We start from the raw sequence: 24755 nt of genomic DNA on the forward strand, positions 1-24755 counted from the left end.
AGCCATATCCCACCAATGGGAATCCGTGAGCCAGGTTTCGGATATCGCTACCACATCTAGGTCGGCGTTCCTTATTTCTGTTTCTAATTCCAGAATTTTATTACCTAAACTGTGGGCATTTAACGTACATAGCCCTCCATACTTTGTTGTTAGGACCCCCTGGCAATTTTTCTGCTTGAGTTAGTGTGGTTCCTACAGTACTATTTGTCATGTGTGTACTTACCTCAGACTCAGAAACATTTAGGATAGGAGAAAGGATTTATGGCAGATGTCTCAGATGTCTTTAACATGCAGCAGGTCCCTGCAGTCCTTCGTTGCGGCCCTCAAACACCATTCACCACCCCCCCACCGTTGGCATCCTCCCACCTACCCGTTTCAGCCCGTCAAATATTGCTCAAGTGCTGCTACACTGCCAAAAGCATGCTGCCTTTCCCACTGCCCAAAGCCTCTCTGTAGCATCCCAGAATGAGATGATTCATGTTTCAATGTCTATGTGTCTGTAACTCAAGGAGGCTGATCTGATACTCTCTCTCTCCTGAGCAGACCACTGACCTTGGATGTAGAGCCCATTTACAAGAGCCCCACCCCCACCCCAGCTCAAGTTGGATACATCTGTTAAAGTCTTATGGGACATAAAAATTTAGATTGGTAGTCTCTTGGTCAAAATGCCAACAATCATCCACCAAAACAGAAACTTTTTGAGGGATGGAGTAAAAGTGATGCTGTCTGCTAAGCTTCGGTTAGCTTATGGTTTAATATACTGCCTTTCCTGCTCCCATAATAGGGGGCAATTTATAATTTCAGAACAAATCTGTTTTAAAGATATATTTTTTTTAATGTTATTTAAAATGAAGGAAAGAATTTGCAATTGGGGAGAAGGGGGTGCTACAAGAGAAGGAGTTGTGCCAGAAGTGCATAAACAAATATTGCCAATCCTGTGTTTGGTTGGGATAGGCCTTTTTAAAAAGGTATGTTTTCAGAGTTACTGAAAAATTGGATAAAGCCATCTCTGTAGGAAGGGATTATGACAAAGTATTCCATAAGTGTTATGGTGAAAAACAAAGCACCGCAGTGAGAAGAACACAAGTATGCACGGTGCTGTAAGGGAATATAGCACAGTTACTTACCGTAACAGGTGTTATCCAGGGACAGCAGGCAGATATTCTTGACTGATGGGTGACGGCACCGACGGAGCCCCGGTACGGACAATTTTAGAGTTATTGCACTCTAAGAACTTGGAAAGTTCTAGTAGGCCGCACGCGCGATTGCCTTCCCGCCCGACAGAGGCGCGCGGTCCCCAGTTTCTTAGTTTCCGCGGAGCTAAGAAGTCGCTTTTTTCAACGGCTGTTGAAATTTTTTCCTTAACGCCTTCCCGGTTTGCGAGTGTTTTGCAAGACGAGCAAAACATTTGCAAACTTGGTGCCTCGTAAACCGAGCGCGCCTCGATTTGCGAGCGCCCCCCCCCCGTCGCCATCCGGAACCCCCCCCCCGCCGCGACCTGAGGTTCCCCCCAACCCACCCGAACCCTCTTCTTACTTTGATGTAGCCTCCGCACCGGCACCAGCATGTCCTGTGCTGGGCCTTAAGCATGTGCTCATACTCAAGGCCTGAGAGTTCACGTTAAATGTGAGAGTTCACATTCGACGTGAACTCTCAGGCCTTGAGCATGCGCACATGCTCAAGGCCCAGCACAGGAAGCAGATCTTCGGGCACCGGCACCAGCACAGGACATGCTGGTGCCGGTGCGGAGGCTACATTAAAGTAAGAGGGTTTGAGTGGGTTGAGGGGACCTCAGGTTGCAGCAGGGGGGGGGGGGTGCCGGTTCTCGTGGAGGGGGTTGGAAACCTATCAAAGCGAGTTTCCATTATTTCCTATGGGGAAACTCGCTTTGATAAACGAGCATGCTCCTGGAACGGATTATGCCCGTAATCCAAGGTACCACTGTATATAAAATGGAAAAAACATTAGGCACACAGAAAGGACATTTTAGTAAATTTCAAGAGGTTTGGGGGCCATTAACAGAATATTGTAATGAGTAGATAACATTTTTCCCTTAATAGTATAATTATAAATAAAGGGGTGGGGGGGAGGTTTTTTGGTCTTTTATTAAATGTTGAGATTAATAGGAAAGAACATATTTTATGGTATACGTGATTGCATATTTTATGATAGGGATGGGAGGGAGGGGGGTTAAATTTCATTAATTTAAGTTGATTACAATAGAAAATGAAGTGATGTATCCAAGTTCAAATGTCATTTTCTGAAGCACTTGTATGTTGTAAAAATTAATAAAGAATTAAAAAAAAAAAAACCTCTCCAATATAAATTTTCAATAACTAAAGAAAACAGTTAAAACATACCTGGCGTAGTAGTAGCTTTCATTACAACTTGCCTAGGTTTAGATAGATTGGCCATATATTGTGGGATCTTTCCACTAGTATCTAGGAAAAGAACAAAATGAAGTGTAGTAGCTGGTCAATATACAAAGCAATTTAAGTGGGCAAGAGTATCTCCTGCCCACTTCTGTGGTCTGCGAGCTACGTGCTGACATTCAGCAACATTTGACTGGGCAGTGCCACTGAACATTGGCTTTGGCAGGCTCATTTTCAAGCGAGTTGGAGAGGGGCATTCCAGAAGTAGATATGCAGATGCTAACAATATTCAGTACTGGCACCCACAAAGCTAATCAATCAAATAGGACTGCCTAAACAGAAGTTCTAATGCAGGTGCCAAACTTGAATATCAGCCAGCATCCACATAACTACTGGGTTGAGGCCTGAAGAAGCTGCTCCAATCTCCCTTCACTCCCTGGGCCTACATCATGAGGCCTAGATGCGATAAAAGGCAGAACCCCATTAACTTATATCCCTCACACCTTCAGTTAAAAATGGTTGTCATGACCTTTAGTGGTAGTCTCATTGTACTACTGGTTACAGGCCAACCCCTAGCTGAGTACTGACTGGCTGAATATTGACTGGTTCAAGTACAGTGAAGTTCTAGGACAGGGGTGCCCAACGCGTCGATCGCGATCAACCAGTAGCTCAGGAAGGCAACTCGAGTCGATCGCAAGCCCATCCCGGGCTCAGTGATAGACTCGTGTTGCCGTCCTGATCTACGGGATGATCAGCCTTCCTCTCCAGTGTTTTCCCTAGGGCCTTTTAGCTGGGCGGTCCGCCCAGCTGTCATCTGCCGCTGCTGAACATTAAAAAAAACCCCAAAAAACCGGCTTGGAGATTTCAGCCCGCAGCGAACTTATGCTCCGGGCTCTAACGTGTGCGTGCCGGCTTCTCTTCTCTTCCCTCCGAAACCGGAAGTTATGTCCGGGGGGGGGGGGGGAAGAAAGGAAGCCGGCAGGCACATGTTGAGAGCCCTGAAGCAAGCGTTCGCTACGGGCTAATGCGGGAGACAGGTTAGTGAAGCATTTGTTCTTCTTCCTGCCGGGTCCTGCCTACTTTCTGTTTCCGCGAAGGCAGGACCCGGCAGCATTTCCCCCAATAGGTTGATCACGATCTTGGGCTGATCAGCCTTCCTCTTCCCGACGGAAAATTGACGCTGGTTGGCCGAAGCAGGGAGAGTTTGGGGCCTGTTATTGGTGGCGTCTGGGTCCTGGTCCCCGATGGCAATGGCAGTGGCGTGGAGGAGGGCAGGGAGAAAGAAAGAAAAAGGGCAGGCAGGGAGACAGAAGGAAAGAAGAGAAACAGAAAAAAAATGAAAGGGAGGCAGAGAGGGAAGAGGAAGGAAAAGTTGGGGGAAGGAATGAGGTCTGGAGGAGAGGAAACATACAGGCTAAAAGGGAAGAAAGATTGTATGCACAGTCAGAAGAAGAAAGTGCAACCAGAGACTCATGAAATCACCAGACAAGGTAGGGAAAATGATTTTATTTTAAATTTAGTGATCAAAATGTGTCTGAATTTATATCTGCTATCTATATTTTACACTAAGGTCCCCTTTTACTAAACCACAATAGAGGTTTTTAGCGCAGGGAGCCTATGAGTGTCGAGAGCAGCGCTGGGCATTCAGTGCAGCTCCCTGCGCTAAAAACTGCTATCGTGGTTTAGTAAAAAGGGAGGGGGTATATTTGTCTATTTTTGTATGGTTGTTACCAAGGTGATAGTGCTTAGAGTCATCTGCTTTGACCTCTTTGAAAAACCCTGGAATAGGAATGATGATTAACATTTTCTATGCATACAGTGTGCTTTGTGGTTTTTTTTTTTTAATTTTATTGTTGGTAGATCATTTTGACTTGGTCATTTAAAAAGTAGCTCGCAAGCCCAAAAAGTGTGGGCACCCCTGTTCTAGGACATAGGATCTCAAGCTTAGAAGAAAACCTATTATTCTTATACAGTAACAGGTACGTATAAAGATTAAATTCTTACTTGCTAATCTTTCTTGTAACCAGGACAGGTAAGTCTTGACCATCGGGTTTTCACCGCCACTAGTTGCGTGGGTTAAAGAAAGCCCACTGTTTGTTTTCATGTTCCACCTCCCATCATTCTGGGATGAGCGTCTCCCCCTCAGTCAGTACAAAAGCTTCTAACAAGTCCTAGAGCAGTGTTTCTCAACCTTCTCAACCTTTTCATAGATCTCATGCATATTCATTGGGGAAATCCTGAAAACCCGACTGGATTGCAGCCCTCAAGGAGAGACTTTGAGACCCCTGCAAGCCTAACAAATACCAACCGATTACCCTGCCCAAGCTCCACCCCAGACCCGCACAAACTCCACCCTATACCACCCAAACTCCGCTCCCAACTCCACCCCCATAATACTAATTGTAGTACAATTTCTTTCATCAATTTTTCATATACACACAATGATCTTATTAATACATAATGGTAACCACAAAATTTAAACAAAGCACACTGTACACAGAGAAAATGTTAATTATCATTTATATTTGGATTTTTTTCAGAGGCCAAGGCAGATGACTTTAAAATATCCAATATCATCTCAGTCCCCTTCCTCCTGCCGCATTTACTATTTTTACTATTAATGCCCCCTCCCTTCCTTCTTTGTCCTGGGTTCATTCCCCCTCCCCCAACCATTGAGGAAGGAGAAGCAGGTGAAGAACAGAAGATCTGTACAGGTGAAGACAGACCCCTGTAAATCCTCATATTAACAGAGACATGGCAACAATAATATTATAGGCCTGAAAGCACTCTGCTATGATTTCTCTCTCTGCTAACATAAGCAAGTTTCATGCAAAACTCATGTTTCACAACAGAAACTAACAGGCATCTGCTGACCATAGGAAACAAGAAGTTTTGTTTGTGAGAAAGGAAAATTATCGACATCAGAAGGAAATTAATACATCTCTATAACCTAAGTTAAGTTGATTCACCAAAAATAAGATCATCCACAAGGATATGAAATTGACAAACTGTGCTAAGAAGTAAAAAGGAACAACATAGGCTGTTGCTTGGAAATTGATGATTCTTGATATTAAAAGGACATATGTCGGGAAATTAGCTAGCCATTTGGTAATCAGGACATTACACTCAATATGACTCAGAAAAGTATAAATGTTGACCAATCAATGAAATGGTAAAGAAATGACAATTATGAATATCCTATAGAAATTAAGAACGTAACATGTACTAAAATGTGGTCTCAAGTTGCTAAGATTGTATAAAAGGCCAGCTTACTAGGGGATTAATCAGGACAGACACTAGGTGTTCAGAAGGCTGTATTCTGTTTAGGCTCTCTCTGTTAACCCAATTGGCTGAGACTTGTTCTGTAAGCTGACTATATTGATTACTAATAAATATATACAATATACAACTAATTGGGTTGTTGTGAGGTCACTGATGGAGACTTTCGCAGCTGGTCCTCATATGGTGGCCCCAACCACAGGCCTTAAGCCTAGTGGCCCATGGGTTAAAGGCCTACATCTGCTTTTCAGACAGCCCCTCTAATTATTTGGGACTATTCAGGATTTTAATTGACTGGGTTTTAATTGACTAAGGGTATTACATTGCGCCTGCGTTTTCTAACTACTTTTTGTTCTTCTTTTATTTTTACAAGTTTTTTAACTTCCTTTAATAAGCTTTTCTTGTTACAGAATATTCAAAACTTGACCTGAAACAGAAGCTAGCATTGAGACTAGTGGGTAGGGAGCTAGCTGAGACTAGTGGGTATGGTTCAGGGAACCAGCAGCTAGCAGTGACTAGTGGGTAAAGTTTTAATAATTACTTCAAGAAAATGATTAGTAGAGTCAGCTTTGACTGGTGGGTAAAACGTTTTGATGGACCAGTGCCACTCACGATTCAAAAAAACAAAACAACAAAGAAAAACAAAAAAGGTACCTGCTCTTCTGTGATCACATTGCACTATTTTGTAAGTATTCCTTCTTCTCCTTATACGGTAATTTGTAAGTTAGTAAAGGCCTTTCTTGTTTTCAGTTTACTGTTTCTGTTAGTAATAGGATTTTATTTAGCTGTATATTGATTGCCTTTTATCATGATACCTTTAGATATTACTCGCATTAATCCTGAAAGGGATCCTATTTCTGTCCCAGATTCTCTTATTGACCTGAACCCTTCATGTCCGATTCTGGACAATCCGAGCGTACCCCCCTTATTCTCATGTTACTTGATGGCACTGTGAATCCCCTGTCCGGTTTTTCTGGTCAGATCAGCCCTGACTTTTACACCTTTCCTAGAGACTTTGATCTGTCCAACTGCCCCAACAATTATTTCTGTGACCCTAACCTCAACCTGTCTTTGGCTAATTCTGACCCATCCACCTTATTACATACCCCTGCACAGGACACTCTTTCACAATCTACTGTACTCTTCCGTCATGCTCCATATGTTTTGCATAGATCTTCTGTTAAAGCCTTTGCATAAGCATTCCCTGTTCTCCATTCTACACCGATATTTCCTGCCATTAATAAGCAGAGAATATACACCACTACTCTGCATTGTGCCTTGTGTTATGTAGCTCCGGATGATCTCAAAACATTGATTGATTACAAAGTTGCTTTAACTGAAATACAGGCTAAAATTGCTCAGCTTTCTTTATTCACGCGGGAGATGTGTTCCTGGACTGTATTACAATAAGTTGTATTATAATAGATAGCAAATACTTTGTATGGGTTCTTTTAATCACCCTTTTAAGTAGAGTTGAATATAAGTTCTGTTGTAACGGGTTTATTTTCTCCGTTACTGGCAAGAGGGATAGTATAGCCTTGTTAGCATGGCTCTTAAGAGTTTGAATCATATCCCTATATATTTTAAGTTTGTCATATTGACTAATGGCTTCCGTGGTTCTGCTGTTGATGTCGTTTGATTTAAATACTGTACTGAGATTTTTAGCCGATAGCACAGGCTTTCTTTTAAACATTATGGGAAAGCGAAAGTACTTTATTGAAGCAAACCGAGATGTTGTGATTGTGTTCTTTTGTGGTTTACAAAAAACAAACCCCACGCCGATTCCTGCTTGCCCCTAAGCCGACCTGCCACCGATTCCTCCTCCCCCCTGCCGGTCCATCCCCTCCCCCCCTTTAGCTCCATTCAATTATCCCCTGCCACAACTCTGGGCAAGGAAGAGCCAGGCGCTTGCAGCGATTGCATGCCACTAGCCCACAAGCCTTCCCCCGACGTCAGAAAGAAGGTCCGGGCCAGCCAAGCACCTTCCACTTTCCTCTGTATACAAACACTTCTGGTTCAATGAATCGTTGCATTTCTTCCAGAAATTTCCAATTTATTATTTCTCATTTTTCACACTCTTGGAGACACATGAGCGAATTTGGAGCATTTTGTACATTGTGGACACTCATGACTTGAAAACAGACTGAGTGTTCATGGCCGACATTTATGTGACAATCTAGGCAGCTTTTAAAACCAGGCTTATCTGGCATTCCAAACATTTTAGCTAAACCACTCAGTTTGGTTGTAAACAAACTGATCAAAAAAAAACCAACCCAAAACCCTACACCCCAACAAAGAAGATGAACCCAACTGATTCTGATTGCAGAGATCAGAAAAAAATAGTACTACAGGAAAAGACAACCTGACTTGGCTCCATCCCAGTGACATCACCCACTTGTGTAGCTACTGTGATCCTGCTTGTGCCTGAAGAATAATAATTTTGAACAAAAGTAATGTATATAGTAGAGGGCACATAAAATATCAGAATGGGCCAGTCTACCAGTAAGGTAGTTAGAATGGAACAAGCAAGACAGAATTGATAATTGCCAAGAAGATCTTTTGAAGATCCAATTCCAAACTCCAACTCACCTTCTAAGCACCAATATCTGTCTTTATCATTCAATCTGTAATTCCCCCACCTGAACACTGTGTATTGATGCACCTTCTTGTCCAGTTTGTCTGTCTTGACTAGACTGTAAGCTCTTTTGAACAGGGACTGTCTCTATGTTACGTACAACGTTGCATATGTCTAGTAGCACTATAAAGCACAGTTACTTACCGTAACAGGTGTTATCCAGGGACAGCAGGCATATATTCTCACATGTGGGTGACGTCATCTACGGAGCCCCAGCGCGGACAGCTTTTCAAGCAAACTTGATTGAAGTTTCAAGTTTGCACACTGCACCACGCATGTGCTAGCCTTCTTGCCCACTAGAGGGCGCATCCCCACCTCATGGTCCTCAGTTCCATATCATAGCAAAGAAGCCATCCCCGGGGAGGTGGGCGGGTTGTGAGAATATATGCCTGCTGTCCCTGGATAACACCTGTTACGGTAAGTAACTGTGCTTTATCCCAGGACAAGCAGGCATGATATTCTCACATGTGGGTGACCTCCAAGCCAACCAAAAAAGGGTAGGTGGGAGGATGGCAAATTATGAAAACAGGTTACGCAACACCAACTGGCCAAACCGGCCGTCGCTTCTGGACAAAGTGTCCAGACAGTAGTGGGAGGTGAACGTATGAACCGAAGACCAAGTGGCAGCTTTACAAATGTCCTCCATAGGCGTGGATCGGAGGAAAGCCACGGAAGCTGCCATCGCTCGGACTTTATGACCCGTAACTCGACCCGAAAGCGGGAGATCAGCCTGAGCGTAGCAAAAAGAAATACAAGCAGCTAACCAGTTTGACAAGGTGCGCTTCGAAACCGGGTGTCCTAAACGATTAGGATCAAAGGACAAAAACAATTGAGGAACCTTCCGATAAGACTTGGAGCGTTGAAGATAAAAAGCCAACGCCCTCTTACAGTCAAGCGTATGAAGCGCCGCCTCACCAGGATGAGAATGGGGCTTCGGAAAAAACACCGGAAGGACAATAGACTGATTGAGGTGGAAATCAGACACAACTTTAGGTAAAAATTTTGGATGAGTGCGAAGAACCACCTTATCATGATGAAATACCGTGAAAGGAGGATCCGCCACCAAGGACTGCAGTTCACTAATCCGACGAGCAGACGTGAGCGCAATCAAAAATACCACTTTCCGAGTGAGAAACTTAAGGTGCGACTTGTCGATGGGCTCAAAGGGAGGCTTCATCAGCTGAGCCAAGACCACATTAAGGTCCCACACCACCGGAGGAGGTTTCAGAGGAGGATGGACATTCACTAAACCCTTCATGAAACGAGTCACCAGAGGATGAAGAGAGAGAGAACGACCCTCAAGGTGCCGATGAAATGCAGCAATGGCACTGAGATGTACCCGAATTGAAGTCGTCTTCAGGCCAGACTCAGATAAATGTAATAGATAATCCAGAACCGAAGCCACAGGCACTGAACTCGGTTCCAGACGATTCAAAGAACACCAGGACGTAAACCTGGTCCACTTCTGGGCATAACAAAGCCGAGTCGAGACCTTGCGCGAGGCCTCCAAAATGTCCCTCACGGCCCTGGACACCGGAATCGAAGTCAGGGGGAGAGAAACCAAGCAGTCAGATGTAAAGACTGAAGATTGGGATGTAACAGCGAACCCCGACTCTGAGACAGCAGAGAGGGAAACACCGGCAGAAGCAGAGGTTCCCTGGCACTGAGTTGAAGAAGTAGGGAGAACCAGGGCTGCCTGGGCCAACGAGGCGCAATGAGGATCATGGAGGCTCCGGTCGATCTGAGATGAACCAGCGTTCTCAAAATCAGAGGAAACGGCGGGAACGCATAAAGGAACTTCCCCTCCCATTCGAGGAGGAAGGCATCCGCCTCGAGACGATCCTGGGAATAAATCCGAGAGCAATAGAGGGGCAGTTTGCGAGTCTCCGGAGAGGCAAACAGATCCACCTGAGGAGTTCCCCAGCGGTCGAAGACCTCGCGAAGTACTCGGGAGTTCAGAGACCACTCGTGCGGCTGGAGAAGACGACTGAGTTTGTCTGCCAGCTGGTTCTGCTCTCCCTGAATGTAAACCGCCCGCAGGAATATGTTCTGGGAGATCGCCCATTCCCAAAGGCGAAGAGACTCGTGACACAGAGGCCAAGAGCCCGTACCCCCTTGTTTGTTGACATAGTACATCGCCACTTGGTTGTCAGTCCGCACGAGTACCACCTGGTCGTGCAGCAGGTGGACAAAAGCTCGCGCGGCCAGAAAAATGGCGCGAAGCTCCAGCACATTGATGTGACTTCGACGGTCCTCTGCCGACCACAGACCCTGCGTCCTCAGGCCGTCCAGATGAGCTCCCCACGCGTACTCGGAGGAGTCCGTGGTCAGGACCTTGCTGTGAGGTGGAACGAGAAACAGCAAACCCCCGGACAGATTGGAAGAGCCGGTCCACCAACGGAGCGATCGACGTAAACAAGGAGTCACTGATATCCGGGAAGACACCGGATCGCGATCCTGCCGCCACTGCGACGCCAGAGTCCACTGCGCGAGCCGCATGTGCAAGCGAGCGAAAGGCGTGACGTGAACCGTCGACGCCATGTGACCCAGCAAGATCATCATGCTCTGGGCCGACACCTCCGACTGCCCTTGACAGTGGCGGCTCCACCGAAGCAGAGCCTCCCGCCGAAGCGGGGGGAGAAAAGCGCGGAGGCGAACCGTGTCCAGCACGGCTCCAATGAATTGGAGAGACTGCGCCGGGCACAATTGAGACTTGGGAAAGTTCACTTCGAACCCCAGTTCCTGCAGAAGACTGATAGTCTGTTGGGTCGCTAAGATAACCCCCTCCCTGGACGGGGCCTTGATCAGCCAATCGTCCAGGTAGGGAAAGACCTGTAGACCCCGCGAGCGCAGGGCCGCCGCAACCACTACCATACACTTGGTGAATACCCGAGGGGACGACGCCAAACCGAAGGGAAGAACCCGATACTGCAGGTGCAAATCCCCGACTTGAAAACGCAAGAACCTGCGGCAAGCGGGATGCACCGGAACATGGGTGTACGCTTCCTTCAAGTCCAGGGAGCACATCCAATCCCCCTCCTCCAATAGCGGATAGAGAACCGGAAGCGATAACATACGGAACTTCTCCCGGATCAGGAACTTGTTGAGCTTCCGGAGGTCCAAAATGGGGCGCAAGTCCCCGGTCTTTTTTGGGACTAAAAAGTAACGGGAGTAAAACCCCTGGCCCATCTGATCGCGAGGTACCACCTCGACCGCCCGGAGGCTCAACAAGGCCCTGGCTTCTTCCAGGAGAAGGGCCAACTGGTTCCGATTGGGAGGGCAAGCTCCGGGAGGCAAGTCCGGAGGTGGACTGGAGAAGTTGAGCGAATAGCCCTCTGAGATTGTCCGGAGCACCCATGCGTCTGACGTAATCGCAGACCAGGCCCCGGCAAAGGCCGTCAGCCGACCCCCGATCGGGAGGGGGTGGCGCGATGTCGCGGTGGGGGCCCGCCCCCGACCGCCCACCCCGTCAAAAGGACGGCGCGGCCTTGGCCGCCCCCTGCGCAACGGGCTTAGAGGGGCCACCTCTATTCTGTTGGGGTGGACGCCGTGGCGGCGGTCTGGAAAAGGCCGGCGTAGACTTCTGAGGATACCTTCTCGGGGGCTGCCGGAAGGGACGCTGGGTAGGGGCCTTAGGCTTCGGGCGCACCAGAGATGCCAGAGAGCGCTCCTGCTCGGAAAGCCTCTTGGTCGCCGCATCCAAAGAGTCGTCGAACAATTCCGACCCAACGCAAGGCAAGTTAGCCAGGCGTTCCTGCAAATGCGACTCCATCTCGAGGGTACGAAGCCATGCCAGCCGGCGCATGGCCACCGCACAGGCCGATACCCTCGAGGCAAGTTCAAACGCATCGTAAACTGCGTGGAACAAATATAGGCGCAGCTGGGCCAGATTAGAGCTGAAGGTGGCAAATCTGTCCCTATGCGACTCCGGTATCACCTCACGAAAAGAGGGGAGGTCCTTCACCATCGTACGTAGGAAGGACGAGTACGAAAAGGCGTAGTTCAGGACCCTCGTTGCCATGAGAGAGTTCGCATAGAGACGACGCCCGAATTTGTCTAAGGTCCGTCCCTCCCTACTCGGCGGGACCGCGGCCGAGACCCTGGAGGGCTGCGATTTCTTAACCGCCGATTCCACTAGGAGCGAATTGTGAGAAAGTTGGCCCTTCTCGAACCCCTTGATGGGGAGGGTGCGATACTTCGACTCCATTTTGGAGGGGACCACAGCGACCGTCAAGGGAGCCTCAAGATTCCTCAGGAAGGTCTGACAGAGGACCTTGTTAACCGGAAGGCGCGGGGATTCCCGAGGCGGGGCAGGAAGATCCTGCTCCTCTAAAAACTCCTTGGTGTAAGTGGACCCTTCAGACAAGTCTACACCCAAAGCCGCCGCCATATCCTGCACGAACCTCGTAAAAGAGGAAGGTTTAGCAGGAGGAGAGGGAGACTGAGACTTCCCGGCGGAGCCGAAGGGAGAGGCCTCGTGAGAATATCTGGGCTCCCTACCGGACCCCGACCCCAACGAGGCACAGTCCTGCGACCTCGACGGAGTCGGAGACCGGGTGCGTCTAAAGGAACCCCTCGGGGATCCCCCCGGGGTCCGAGGCACCGAAGCCCGACCCTTCGGTCCCGGCGAGGAGGCCCGGGAGCTCTCCCTGGCCGGAGACCGGAAAAAGATGGGATTATCCACCCGCAGGTCCCTCACCTGCAAGGCATCGGCCCCGGCCGGCGACGAGCGACCGCGCCGCCGAGGCGAGGTCCGAGACCGCTTGGCCTTTCTCGGACGGCGCCTCGCCCGAGACCTGCCCGAGGGCGATGAACCCCGCGAAGACTCCGAGGACGAAGACGAGATCCTCCGCACCCGGCGCACCTTGTCTTTTGGGCGCACGCTACGCTCCGGCGGACCCCGCGAAGCCGGGTCCGAGGGTACTGTCGAGGTCGAGGCCGTGGGCGCCTCGGGAGCCGAAGCCCCGGTACCCGAGGCAGAGGTCGTCAACTGCGGGGCCACCGAGGCCGGAGCAGCCGAGGCCGAAGCCTGCTGCAGATGTTCAATGGCCCCGGTGAGCTCCGAGGCGATTAACGCCCGGAGCAAATCTTGGAACACCGGGATTGACATTCCCTGTGGCAAGACCTGCCGCTGCTCCTCAGAGGGCGACCTCGGTCTTGAGTATTCCCTCGGGGCGGCGGACGTGGGCATCTTGGGTTTAACAGAGGTGGACCCTCCCGCCGAAGAGCCCGAGGATGGCTTTTTGGACGATCCTGGAGCTGAGGAGGGAAGTGGAGACTTACCCGAGGCCTTGGATGAGGCCGGCTGCTTCGATGGCAACGAGGCCCGAGGCGAAGCCGATGGTCCCGAAGCTGAGGTCGAGGCCGATGTCGAGGCCGAGGTCAAGGCCGGGGCCGAGGCCGAACTCGAGGCCTTCCCGGGAGGGGACTCGACCGAGAAAAGTTCTGCCATGCGGGCTTTGCGGCGTTTGAGTGCCCGCTTCTGGAAGGTGGCACACTTCTCGCAGGACGCTGTCGGGTGTTGGGGCCCCAAGCACCTCAAACAGCACCTGTGTGGATCAGTAATCGATAGCAGCCGTTCACAGCGCCCGCACTTTTTAAAGCCCGTTACGGGCCGGGACATGGGCCCAAGAGAGGCCGGGAACAAGCGAGGTTCCTCGGCCACGGCTACCGGGAGCCCCCGGTAGCGACGAAATCGAAAGTTTTTTTTTTTTTTTTTTTTTTGAAAAGAAAGGAAAAAAAGAATAAACAAGACAAAAAAAACGCAGCGACCGCGCGAAATACCCTACACAGCCGCGGCGACAGAAGGCACAAGAGCACAATTTTTTCCACAGGGCTTCTGGCTCCGCGGATAAAATTGAACTGAGGACCACGAGGTGGGGATGCGCCCTCTAGTGGGCAAGAAGGCTAGCACATGCGTGGTGCAGTGTGCAAACTTGAAACTTCAATCAAGTTTGCTTGAAAAGCTGTCCGCGCTGGGGCTCCGTAGATGACGTCACCCACATGTGAGAATATCATGCCTGCTTGTCCTGGGATAAAATTTATTATTAATAAGTTTATTGTGAAATAAATATAGAATTACTTATTTCTCATCAAGCAATGGAAAGCATGGAAATTAACCTAGGTACTTGGTTAGGCACACAAAAGTAAACAAATGAATGATTCCGAAATCCTTCACAATCACTTTTTCTTTTTTTACCGTCAGCATTACCGTTTTCAGTTGGCATGATCTCTGTGCCCTCCATTGTTATTGGCTTAGCTGGATTATTTCCAATTTGATGTCTCTTGCTCTGTCTTCTGCCAGATGACGTGCTTCTTGCTTTCTCTTGGGTCTCCTTTAAGTTAAAAAAAAAAAAACACAAACAACCATACCACACAAACAGAGGAAAAAAGTCATTTTCTACAAACAAAATTTTCCAAACAAACAAGAAATGGTTTGAAAAATGAACATTCAAAACTAAATGCTAAGGAGAAATTAGGTTTTTACCTGCTAATTTACTTTCTTTTAGCTTCTCCAGACCAGTAGAGGTTAATCTTTACGAATGGGTATATATCCAATCATGACCAGCAGGTGGAGACTGAAAACAAAACTGTGGGACAGTATATAATATATTCCCTTCTCTATTTACATCAGTCTGCCAAATAGCCAAGCAGAACTAAGAACTGGAAACAGAAATAACAATACTCCGAACAGGAGTAACAACTAACATACCCAAATGCTGTTGGAAAATGCAGAGGAAAAATACCAGTTAAGCCAGCCAAGCCACAGCCGCTATTCTTTAATACTCCCCGGCCCTAGAAAAATACTAGAACCCGCAGTAAAATACAAAACTGCCCGCGCAACAGCCCAACACAACAATAATAGACAGGGTGGAAATCTCTACTGGTCTGGAGAAGCTAAAAGAAAGTAAATTAGCAGGTAAGAACCTAATTTCTCCTTCTTTAGCACTCTCCAGACCAGTAGAGGTTAATCTTTACAAATGTGACGTACCAAAGCAGTCCCTCTCACCCCAAAGGGCCGACACCAGAACACTCTCACCGAACACCGTGTCCCAACGCACCTGAATATCTACCCGATAGTGTCTGACAAAGGAATGCAAGGAAGACCAAACCGCAGCCTTACAAATGTCCACTGGAGGCACGAGCAACGACTCAGCCCAAGAAGTCACCTGACCCCGAGTGGAATGAGCCTTGAGAAACTCCGGAACGGGCTTCTGCCTCAGAAAATAAGCAGAAGCAATAGTCTCCTTGATCCAGCGCGCAATAGTAGCCTTAGAAGCGCCAGACCCCCGACAAGGACTCGCCAGAAGGACAAAGATGAACGGATTTCCTGACCTCTTGGGTCCGCTGCACATAAGAGCAAAGGACGACATCTAACTTGCGCAGCTGTCTTTGCTCAGAAAAGCCCTCCCGACTACCCAAAACCGGGAGGATCAGATTGATTGACATGAAAAAGGAGAAACTACTTTTGGCAGAAAAGAAGAACAAGCCTCAAGACAAACTGATCCCTAGAAAACTCCAAGAAGGGAGCCCTACAAGAGAAAGCCTGTAGTTCAGAAACAAGCCTAGCGGAAGTAATGGCCACCAAAAAGACCGCCTTCAGAGTAAGGTCCAACGGTTCGAAGAGCAGGCACACCAAAAACAGAGAGAACCAGATTAAGATGGAACAGAGGGTCTTACGGGAGGCCTGAGCAACTTGGCCGCCTGCAAAAAGTGAATCACATTCAGGAATGGCTGTCAAAACGCTGACCTGTCACTAATCCCCGAAAGGCCGACAAGGCTGCAAGCTGAATCTGGAGAGAAGACCAAGCCAGGCCTCTATCCAGGCCATCCTGCTAGAACTCTTGGATGGTAGGCAAGGAAGCGCAAAAAGAGACCACTCTCCGCCCCTGGCACCACCCCTCAAAGAGATGCCAAACCCACACATAAGCCCGAGAGGTAGAAAGCCTCCGGGACCCCAAGAGCGTAGAGATCACCTTATCTGAATACCCCTTCTTACTAAGGTGACCCCTTTCAAGAGCCAAGCTGTAAGACAGAAGGGAGATGGGTCAAACATGGGAATGGGACCCTGCATCAGAAGGTCATCCAAGAGAGGCAGAGAGAGAGGATCGGCCACCAGATGCCTCACCAGATCCGCATACCATGGACGTCGAGGCCAATCCGGAGCCACCAGAACCACCAGACCCGGATGGTGAACAATGCGGAGAAGAACTCTGCCCACTAAGGGCCACGGAGGGAACACGTACAACAGCCCCACCGTAGGCCATGGTTGAACCAGAGCATCTAGACCCTCAGCCAGTCCATCCCTGAGACGACTGAAGAAGCGGGGCACTTTGGCGTTGCCACTCGTAGCCATCAGGGGCTGACCCCAAGCCTGCACTATCAACTGAAAGGCCACGGAGCTGAGACACCACTCTCCGGGATCTAAGAAGTGACGACTGAGGAAGTCCACCTGAACATTCTCCACCCCGGCTATGTGAGAGGCTGAGAGGTCCAGAAGGTGGGACTCCGCCGAAAGCATGAGCCGAGCTGCTCCTGCACCACCTGAGTGCTCTTGGTGCCCCCCTGACGATTGATATAAACCACCGCCGTGGCATTGTCAGACAGGACTCTGACCGACTTGCCCAATAAAAAGGAGCGGAAAGCTAACAGCGCCAGATGGACTGCTCTGGTCTCCAACACGTTGATCAACCAGGATGCCTCCTCCGTTGACCAGATGCCCTGAGCTGAGTGACCTAGACACTGAGCCCCCCCAACCGAGGAGACTTGCATCCGTAAGAAACACTGTCCACTGCGGGAGATCCAGACTCACTCCCTGAACCAGATGAGAGGTCTGGAGCCACCAACAAAGACTGCAGCGCGCCAAGCCTCGCAGAGGGACAGGGACATCCAGACCATGCCTCTGGGATGACCACCTCCGGAGCAGAGCATACTGAAGAGGACGCATGTGGGCCCGCGCCCACCTCACTACATCCAGGGATGCCGCCACTGACCCCAAGACTTGGAGGAAATCCCGCGCCCGAGGACACCAGGTCGCTAAAAGAAGGCGAATCTGAGATTGCAATTTGCTTACCCGGGCCTCTGGAAGGAAGACCTTCCCCAAGGAGGTGTCGAACATAACCGCAAGGTACTACAGATGCTGAGCTGGGACAAACCACCTCTTGGAAAGCCCAGCGACCAGAGAAACTCCACCACCCAAGCCGTAACCTGGGAGCTCTCCTGCAACGACTTTGCCCAAATCAACCAGTCCTCTAGGTAGGGGGTGCACCAGAATGCCCTCCAAGGCTGCCACAATGACCACCATCACCTTGGTGAACGTCCGGGGAGTCATGGCCAGGCCAAAGGGAAGCGCACAGAACTGATAGTGCCGACCCAAGATCGCAAAGCGAAGGAAGCGTTGATGAGAGGCCCAAATGGCACATGCAAGTAGGCCTTCTGTCAGATCAAGAGAAGTGAGAAACTCCCCCGGCTGAACTGCCAGACCGCAGTGTTTCCATGCGAAAAGAGGGAATCTCGAGAGCCCTGTTGACCCCCTTCAAATCCAGGATGGGCCGAAAGGTCCCCATCTTCCTGGGCACCACAAAGTGTGCCAGTGCCACACTCCTGAGGGGGCACTGGAACAACGGCTTTGAGATTTAGCAAGCGCTGAAGGGTCTGGCGAAAGGCCTGCGTCTTCCAAGTCACCCGACATGGAGAGGAAAGGAAGAGATCTGGCAGAGAGCAGGCAAACTCCAGGGCATAACCGTCCTGCACCACCTCCAGGACCCACTGATCGGACATGATCTCGGCCCACTTGGGAAAAAAATCGCGCAGCCTGGCCCCCACCAGAACCAAAAGGGGCACCGGCAAGGCATCATTGTGCAGGACGGGTAGTGGGGGAACCAGCGGAGAGATTCTCAGCCCCCTGATGGGCCAACAGGGCTGCATGCGCTGATAAAACAGACCCCGGAGCTGGGAAAGAAGCAGTCCCACGCCCAGGGCGATGCTTGCGGAACTCTCGCAAACGCCCCCAGACAGTGCCATCTTGAGACGCCGAGCAGGCACAGTCCTCAGGCAGACAGGGCACCTTAGAGTCCGTCAGAGTCTGAAGCAACTTATCTAAGTCCTCTCCAAACAAAAAAGACCCCCGATAGGGAAATTTAGTAAGCATAACTTTGGATGCTGCATCCGCCGACCAAGCACAAAGCCACAAAATACACCTCGCGGCTACGCCAAAGGCCATAGACTTAGCCCAGATCCACACCAGGTCATACAGAGCATCCGAGAGGAGCGAGGCAACCATCTCAATCTTCGCCAGGTCCACCAAGGACCAGTCATCAGACTCCCGATCCAGGACATGCTCAGCCTACCGAAACACAGCACGAGCCACCAGCCCCCCACAAATAGCCGCCTGGACCCCAAACCAGAGACCTGAAAATCTGCTTAAGAATGGTCTTCAACTTGCATTCCTCAGAGTCCCGCAAGGCAGAACCGCTCTCAATAGGCACGATATGCCGCTTAGAAAATCGCAGAGACCACCGCGTCAACCACTGGCTACTTTCATTTAGCCCGATCCCCCTCCGGGAGGGATACAAACGAGCCATGGTGCGCGCCAACTGAAACGGCTCCTCCAGCGTTTTCTACTGTGCCAGTACAATATCCCGAATATCCTGATGCATAGAAAAAGAGCAGGAAACGGTACGGATCCTCCTAAGCAGAGGGTCCCCCACAAACGGAGTCTCCAGTGGCGCATCCTCAAAACGCAACACCGATGAAACCTGTTGAATCGGGTCCGGTAGCTCATCCCTCTGAAAAAGGCACACCATGGACGCCTCTTCGCCGGAGGACGGGAAACCCGACAACTCGCCGCCAGCGGCTATCCCCTCGAGAGGGTCCTGGAAATCCTCAAAAGGGTCCAGGTCCTCATCCAGACCAACACGCTCCTCAGACCATAACTCCTCATCCCAAGACACCAATGGGCGCTTGGGCGAGGGCAGAGGAGGGGACGCCACAGCAGACGAGGGAGGCAAAGCCACAGGGGACGTGGAGGAAACCCCACTCCCCAAATCCCCCTGGGTGCATTCGGGACCCCCAGCCGCCTGAAAATAGGCTCTGCATAAAGAAAAAATGAAATCAGGGAAACCCCCCCCGGGGGTCCCAAGGGACTCCCTGCCACAGCAGGGGACCAAGCAGAAACCTGCCCCTGTTTTTCCAATACAGGGGGAAGGGCACCAAAGGTTGCAGACAAAATGGAGGGGCCAGACTGAGAAAATGGCGACTTTCCCGCCAAAAATGCTCCCTCCATAGCCTGTAGCGGCTGAGAAGCCTGAACAGTCCCAGCCGCTAAATCAGGCAAGTTGGCATCAGCTGTCAAAAAATCAGCTGAGAGGGAATCCCTTGCAACCCGACTGTCGGCGGTTTGGGGAATCCCTCCGTGGGCGGTTGGGGAAGGCCGGGCTTCCCCACTGCTCCCAGCTGACACGCGAGGCACCATCGTGGGGAGCTCTGGGCGCCTGCAGCCACTGCAGCTCCTCCACCGCACCAGCCTGAACACCGCTTGCACAGGCCTCGCGTCTGGAGCACAATGAGCACTTTTTCCCCTTCGAAGTTCTCATTGCTCCATACACAACCTAGCTAGAAATAAAATGCCGGTTAGATGAAAAATACAGTTTTCTTAAAGGGAAATAACCCTTCAGACCAGCACTACCTCAGGATTTTTGGTCGTTTGTTTGGGTTTTTTTCAGAACAGACTCCACAGGCTCTCAAAGCAATATGCCTTGCTTGATTTAGGTGGCAAGGCTTATTGCCGAGGCTCCTCTAAAAAAATATGGGGAGGTGGAGGAAGTGGGGGGGGGGGGGAGGGACCCCGCTCGAGACCTGCCGGGTTTGACACCCCCTCGAGGTCGGACGGACCCCCAAACAGGGCCCACCCAAGCTCTGTCCGGACAAAAACAGGGACTAGAAAACCTCCTAAACAAATTCCATCAGCCTTACCAAGGGAGATGGGTACAGCTCACTGAACATCTGCTAGAGACTGAAAGAAGACTGATGTAAATGGAGAAGGGAATATATTATATACGGTCCCAGTTTTGTTTTGTCTCCACCTGATGGTCATGATTGGATATATACCCATTCGTAAAGATTTACTGGTCTGGAGAGTGCTAAAGAATGGTATTTTGCTAAGGAAAAATTATGTTCTTACCTGTTAATTTTCTTTCCCTTAGACGCAGCAGATGAATCCAGAGACCAATGGGATAGCTCACATCTACCAGCAGGCGGAGATAGAGAAACTGATTAACAGGTGGTCCTATTGGCTGGCACTCCTCCTGTTTATCCAGTATAGCTCCTTGCCCAAGCATCCGTAACCATCAATAGGCATAGCATGTAAAAAACTTCTTTCCCATAACAAATCTCAAAATGCAATAATACAGAAAACAACCTGCCATAATAACAAACTGTGAAAGTTGCAAAAGAAAAAACCGAGCGACAATATCCAGAAAGGGTGGGCTCTGGATTCATCTGCTGCGTCTAAGGGAAAGAACAGCATCCTTACAGGTATCAGACAAAGCTCACATCGCTAATGAGAGCTTCAGGAATGAGGCTAACAGCCACATAGTGCGTGATCCTCCGTGGGTTTGATAGAATAGATAACTGGCTCCTGGTTAAAAGGAGCTGTACAGCCCTTCCTGTCTGGTTGGGGGGCCCGTCTAGCATGTGCCATGAGAAAATGGCGACAGGAGAAACCAGCGTGATAAGCATGGAAATCTGAAGTCCAGGCCCCCTCAGAAATAAAGAAAGAGTCCTGGTCGCAGGAAGATGCGCAGTGTCATTATGCCCATAGAGACAGCCAGAACTTGGAAACTGTTTGTACTACCTTTAGGCATATATATCCTGTGCCACTACTAGATACATGCAACTCAGCACAGAGGCTCAAATAAGGACAGTTACCAACAGACAAAGGCTCAATCTGCAGGGACCCCAAGAGAGACAATGAGATACCTGTGTGAAATACAGGGCACTATCTTACTGCTGATCTCACCGTGCCGTGAGTTGCCGTATGTCGCCCCAGTCCAAAGACAAACCAAGACTGGGTGACCTAGCACTAGTCAAAGTCTCTCTGGTAAACCCCTTGAGTGCTAACCCCAGAGTCCGATTAAACAAGCAGCTAGTTGAATAATGACCTTTTCCTGCTGGAAGATAAGAGAATACTGGACAAACAAGCAGCTTCTTTCAAGGGAGTACAGCAGAACAGACAGACAGACATATAAATCTGCCCAAGCTTGTCCCAAAGTTGGTGAAACACATACAACTTGTCTGAACCGGAAAGGAGAGAAGCCCTGGCATACCCTGAACCGGAAAGGAGAGAAGCCCCGGCCAAAGTCAGCTGTAAATAAACTACCAGAACGCTGCAGCTCTCCCGCCATCGCCGGAGACCCAAGCGCACGCCTGATTCTCGCTGACACATGGTCGCTGCATCAACGCTCCTAGAAACATAGCCGGATTCGAGCCCCGCAAAATTTACCCTGCCACAGCTTGCATAGAAAGAAAATCAGACTCTGAGAATAACCAGAAGAACGGCCCACAGCGCCGGAAAAAACATGTCCCATCTCATGTGCGCTGCTATAAACCGGCACCTGCACAATCAGCTGCACATGGCCGTGACAAACACCGATGAAAGAGAGCCTCAGAATAAACAGGACTACTGCTGCACTGAAACCCAACAATGAGAACAAGTACGAGCATGAAATCGCATTGCTACTGCCGCGCTGTAACCAACAAGGAAACCAAGCACGTGCATGCAAAGGGCGGGAAGTCCCGGCTCCCTCCACGGATTTCTAGTCATAAAAAACTTAGCCTCAATAAAATATCCATACCTTAAATGTACGATGACCGAACCCACAGTACTAAGACTCCCAAACAGAACTTGAAGTTCAAACAACCTTAAAAGCCAGATATACTCACAAGCTTGTTGTTAGGGCCGGTTGAAGCCAGTTTGTAGCAAAAGCATGGCAGAATGTAGCAACTATGGTCTCTTTTTTTTAATTTTTTTACAGAGAAGGGAAAGAAGAAAAAAATTGAGACCCAGTTAGACCCTCTATCACTGGAGGGAGGGTGAGGCAGGGACCTGGGGGGGCCCAGGTATAACCCCTAAAGCCGGCACCGTTCAGCCGGACACCCCTGTCTCACTGAAGAGAAAATCTCAGGAGAAATAGCATTGCCAGCTCACTGAAGAGAAACCTCAACAGGAGAAACAGAATGGCAGTCTCACTGAAGAGAAATTTCAACAGGAGAAAATAAAGTTCCAGTCACAGTCAGAGCTAGTTGAATAGTGACCTTTTCCTGCTGGGAGATAAAAGAATACTGGATAAACAGGAGGAGTGCCAGCCAATAGGACCACCTGTTAATCAGTTTCTCTATCTCTGCCTGCTGGTAGATGTGAGCTATCCCATTGGTCTCTGGATTCATCTGCTGCTGTTGCTAGGGAAATGTTCTTTCTCCATTTTCTTCTATTTAGAATTCTAGCACTTAAAAATTAGGTTCTTACCTAGATAATCTTCTGTTAATCTAATAGATTCCATATGTATGGTTTTCAATTCAAACCTGCAAACGGGTCTTGCAGAAATGACCTTCCTTTGCTCCTGCCCATGCAGAGCCACTATCTAATTGGCAACCGCGAGAACTCCCAGTAGCCAATTAGCTGGCAGCTGTGCACGGGCAGGAGCGAAGGAAGGTCGCTCCTGCCATGATTCATTGCTGCTAGAATGGGAAAACTTATCACAGCTGTGATGAATCATCTTTTCCACAATGGTTACGATGAACCATGCACCTTCAACTCCCTCCCCGCCGGTGCCTCTCTTCCTCCCCATCGCCCTCCTGCACACCTCTTGAAAAGTACATTGGCATGAGCAGCATCTTCCACTCCCTGCTTGACTGGCCTTTGCTCCCTTCCGATGTCACTTCCTAGTTGCGGGTCCAGGACATGACAGAGGAGCACCGATGCTGGAGCAAGAGGTGAAAAGATGCTGCTTGCACCAATGAACTTTACAAGAGTTAAGCAGAGCGGTGGGGTACAGTCCTAATTTGGGGGTGCCCCCCCACAAGAGGTCAGGTGCTGCCATGGATGATTCACTGTGGCCAATTCAGCAATGAAATGGTCATGCTGAATTATCCTAGACCAGAAGGCTCCATGCCTTTCCTACAGGGGTAATGCCTTTCAAGATGATTCCCCAGTTTCCGGGCCTACATGACAGATTTTTGGGATTATTGGAGCAGTATTATTGAATTCCTTGCCATCTGAAGTAAATTGGCTCATCTTCCTACCTCTCTCACACCCAACATTACTGGAGTTGATTTTGTAGCTCTTCAAGAATAGGAAAGATGCTCCACCTTCCCCTATTTCCACCCAGCTAAGAATAAAGCAAGTTTCATCCTCGGGTTAAAAAGGTACATGCAGACAGAACAATGCTAAAGACTCCAGAAAGCCCACCAGTCACTGCAAAGTATTGTTCTCAGCATGTGTACCTCTTTGCTCTGTAAAGAAAAGGAGTCATTCAATTCTTTACTTTCTAAAACAAAATCTTGATGTAAAAATTAACTGATATTTATATACGATAAACACCCCAATGCTTCTTTCCATAATTTAGATAGGATGACATGTTAACCTATGTTGATGATTTGTTCTAGTATAAGGCTTACTTTTCTTGTAGCTGTCCTCTTGCGTCTTTTAGTAATATGGACCAGGGCAGTTGCATCCTCCTGGTTACTAATGAATTTATTTGAGTCCGAGGAAGAGGAGGTGATTATGCTGCCTTCAGAATCCTAGAAGTGACAAATTCAAAATGCTAAATTGCTCGCTCACACAGACTTCTGTTCTCAGTTAACATAATTTTCAAAGAAACTTCTATTAAAACAAAATAATTGCTTAATCATTTTTTGTGATGATTAAACACCAGTTACTCTATTGAAATATACACCGTGAATAATAGAGAGGGGGGAAGGGTTCTTAAGCTATTGTGATTATTAAGGGGGGTGGTTTTTATGTTTTTATATATATATATACACACATATATACACACATATATACACACACACAATTGTTGTTTTTCTTGATTGATTTACAAGTGATGTTTTCAAGAATTTGTATGTTTTTAATATGTACACTTGTTGAAAGATTAAAAATGAATAAAGATATATATATATATATATATATAAAAAAAACAAAATAATTGCATTCCAACATTCCCGATTGCAGTGTTATGTTTTATTAAAGCCTAAAACATCAACTTTAGTCTAGCATTGCATTCTTTGGGATGCTAGTCAGACCAGAGTCAGACTGAGATCTCAACACCTGTAGATCCAGGAGACAGTGGAAGAGGGAAACACCGTCAGCACCCAGTAAGGCCACACAGACTTAGGCGGAGGCCAAACAGCCTGCACTCAAGTACCTGATAAATCTGGTTGAGAGGCAGCTTCCAGGAGAATGGACCCCA

At 48.9% G+C, this 24755-nt stretch overlaps 1 protein-coding gene across 2 annotated transcripts in view; it reads right to left on the reverse strand.

Annotated features, from left to right (window-relative positions):
- NUSAP1 (nucleolar and spindle associated protein 1) overlaps positions 1–24755 on the reverse strand; it is a 141576-nt gene that overhangs the window by 109856 nt on the left and 6965 nt on the right. Inside the window, exons 3-5 of one of the 2 annotated variants that reach the window (XM_033953009.1) lie at positions 23962–24084; positions 14498–14621; positions 2361–2441 (exon numbers count right to left, since the gene is read on the reverse strand). In XM_033953009.1, coding sequence (XP_033808900.1) covers positions 2361–2441; positions 14498–14621; positions 23962–24084 — 328 coding nt within the window. The remainder of the gene's footprint in view (positions 1–2360; positions 2442–14497; positions 14622–23961; positions 24085–24755) is intronic. The other variant, XM_033953010.1, reaches the window with a different exon arrangement.

The sequence above is a fragment of the Geotrypetes seraphini genome, chromosome 7 (assembly GCF_902459505.1).
Source record: "Geotrypetes seraphini chromosome 7, aGeoSer1.1, whole genome shotgun sequence".
Lineage (NCBI taxonomy): Eukaryota > Metazoa > Chordata > Amphibia > Gymnophiona > Dermophiidae > Geotrypetes > Geotrypetes seraphini.